Genomic DNA, 2060 nt, shown 5'->3' on the forward strand with positions numbered 1-2060 from the left:
AATGAAAAGAAAAAGTAGATGGACAGAGAGAGAGATTGTTGGGAGTAATTCTTTTGGGAAGGTTAAGTAAGTATATATTAATGTATGTAAATTATAGAGTGGAGTCCCAAAAGGACTGGGCCAAAGGCCAATATAAACAAAACATGGAAACATGGATATAACCAACCCAAACAAGGAATTCAACCAAGCCCTAAACAATGAGGCCCAATCAAACCCAACATAAGCAAACAATTTTAGTAGGATTTTTAGACCCAATAAGGATAGAAGTGATTGAAAAATACTTCAGACCATCTACTAAAAATCTCCCTCCTAAAAAGATGGTATATATATATATATACATATGTGTGTTTTATATTTGAATCAATAAAACACAAAATTACTTGCAAGCACGGTTGCAATTAAATGAGCTGGACTTCCAACTTCAGATGTCAAAAACATTCCCCTCTACCAAATTTGGTCAAAAAACTTAATTGTCAAAGTGCTGCTACAACATTGATCTTCTTAATTCTTAAGTCTTGAGTTAGGGCCAAGATCAACCTCAGGGTAATTCTGTGTCCAAAGCTTACCTAACATAAAATAAAAAATGGCTTCAATTCTGCTAGGAAATATACAAGATTTGCCCAAACGGTATCTACAAAAAGCAAACTTATTAATTCATAATGTGTGTGTGTGTGTAACATATTATTGGCATGCAATATACAATGACTAGGAATAATTATCAAACAATTTTGAATACTATTTGTAACATTATATTCAATAAAAGTTGCAATTTCAGCAGTATAAAGATTCAGAAGTCAACATTTGACATGCCAAGTATATGTGTAGAAGAATCATAGATTCACCCATTTCCTCAAAACTGCTCAATCATTCACATTCACACAAAGACTCCAAGAATTGTAGTTTTATACCTTATAGAATTATTTTCTTCATTCCTTCACCCTCCAGGGTTTTGGGTTGTTGTGACATGTCATCATCCTAAGCCTGACAAACCAACAAGGCACCCATGCATGCCATGGGACATTGCACCACACACAAAACAGCCTCCAGCACTTGGGGCACGCCCTGATCACGAACCCCTTCCCGTCATCCCCAAACACCACCCAACAGTCGTCGAAAGGGCACAGAATGTACTCCGGTGACCCGAGAACTGCGGCCTCCACAGCAGCACTCTTCCATCGATCGAACACTTCTTCCGGGATGAAGGAGCGACAATGCCCGGCCTGATAGAGATTTTTACACTTTTTCACCGGGCACTTGACACCTCCAATGCTTTCTTGAATCTTCTCACCAATATAAAACCCTAAACAGTCTCTGCAATAGGCGTGACTACACCTGGTGCTTCGGATCATTATCCCTCCAGTCGGCTTCACATCCTTGCAAATATCACAAAGTGTGTGAGAACATTCACCTCTCTCCTCAGTCTTCCACGAAGAAGTTCCGAAATCTCCATAAGTGATTGAACAAGGCCTCATTACACCTTTCTTCTTCTCATCTTGAATTTCAGGGCCTTGAATACTTGCTCTTGATCTTGAATTGAGGATTGTTGAGCAAAGAAGAGCCATTTGGAAGTCTGCATCTTCATCATCTGAAATTGTACATGTCCGATGAGCTTCTTTTTGCTGTATATCTTCTGAAATTGTACATGACTCAGCCTGTTTTTGCTGTGTATCTTCTTCTTCTTTGGGTTCTTCATCTGAATTCGTAAGAACCATAGCCGGTTGGTTTAGGTTAAAACGCACAATTCTTGGTTCCAAATTGCAAGCCCTGCTCTTCGCCATGGAGAAAACTGTAGAGACTTCTTCTAGATTAAACGTGTGGGTGTGTGTATATTATACACAGATATGTGTATATATATGTATGACTGCGTGTTGGAGGAAGTTCCTATTCTGTATGATTAGAAATTTATGGTCATCAATAACCTCAGCTCTCACAAAATCTTGATCCCCACAAGGTCAGCGTTCCTATTCGAGAGATTAATGCCCTGTTTGGTTGTTGAGAAAACCAACCGGAAATGAAAGAAATAAAGGCTTGAAAATTGAAGACCTTCTCTCGCTGCTTGA

At 38.9% G+C, this 2060-nt stretch overlaps 1 protein-coding gene across 1 annotated transcript; it reads right to left on the reverse strand.

Annotated features, from left to right (window-relative positions):
* Positions 1-926: 926 nt before the first annotated feature.
* LOC132281717 (uncharacterized) lies at positions 927-1778 on the reverse strand. The gene has a single exon (XM_059783391.1). The coding sequence runs from the start codon at positions 1776-1778 to the stop codon at positions 927-929; it is 852 nt and encodes a 283-aa protein (XP_059639374.1).
* Positions 1779-2060: the final 282 nt, after the last annotated feature.

This window comes from Cornus florida, unplaced genomic scaffold (genome assembly GCF_030987335.1).
Source record: "Cornus florida cultivar Cherokee Brave unplaced genomic scaffold, ASM3098733v1 CherokeeBrave_3.0.0_Hap2_Chr11, whole genome shotgun sequence".
Lineage (NCBI taxonomy): Eukaryota > Viridiplantae > Streptophyta > Magnoliopsida > Cornales > Cornaceae > Cornus > Cornus florida.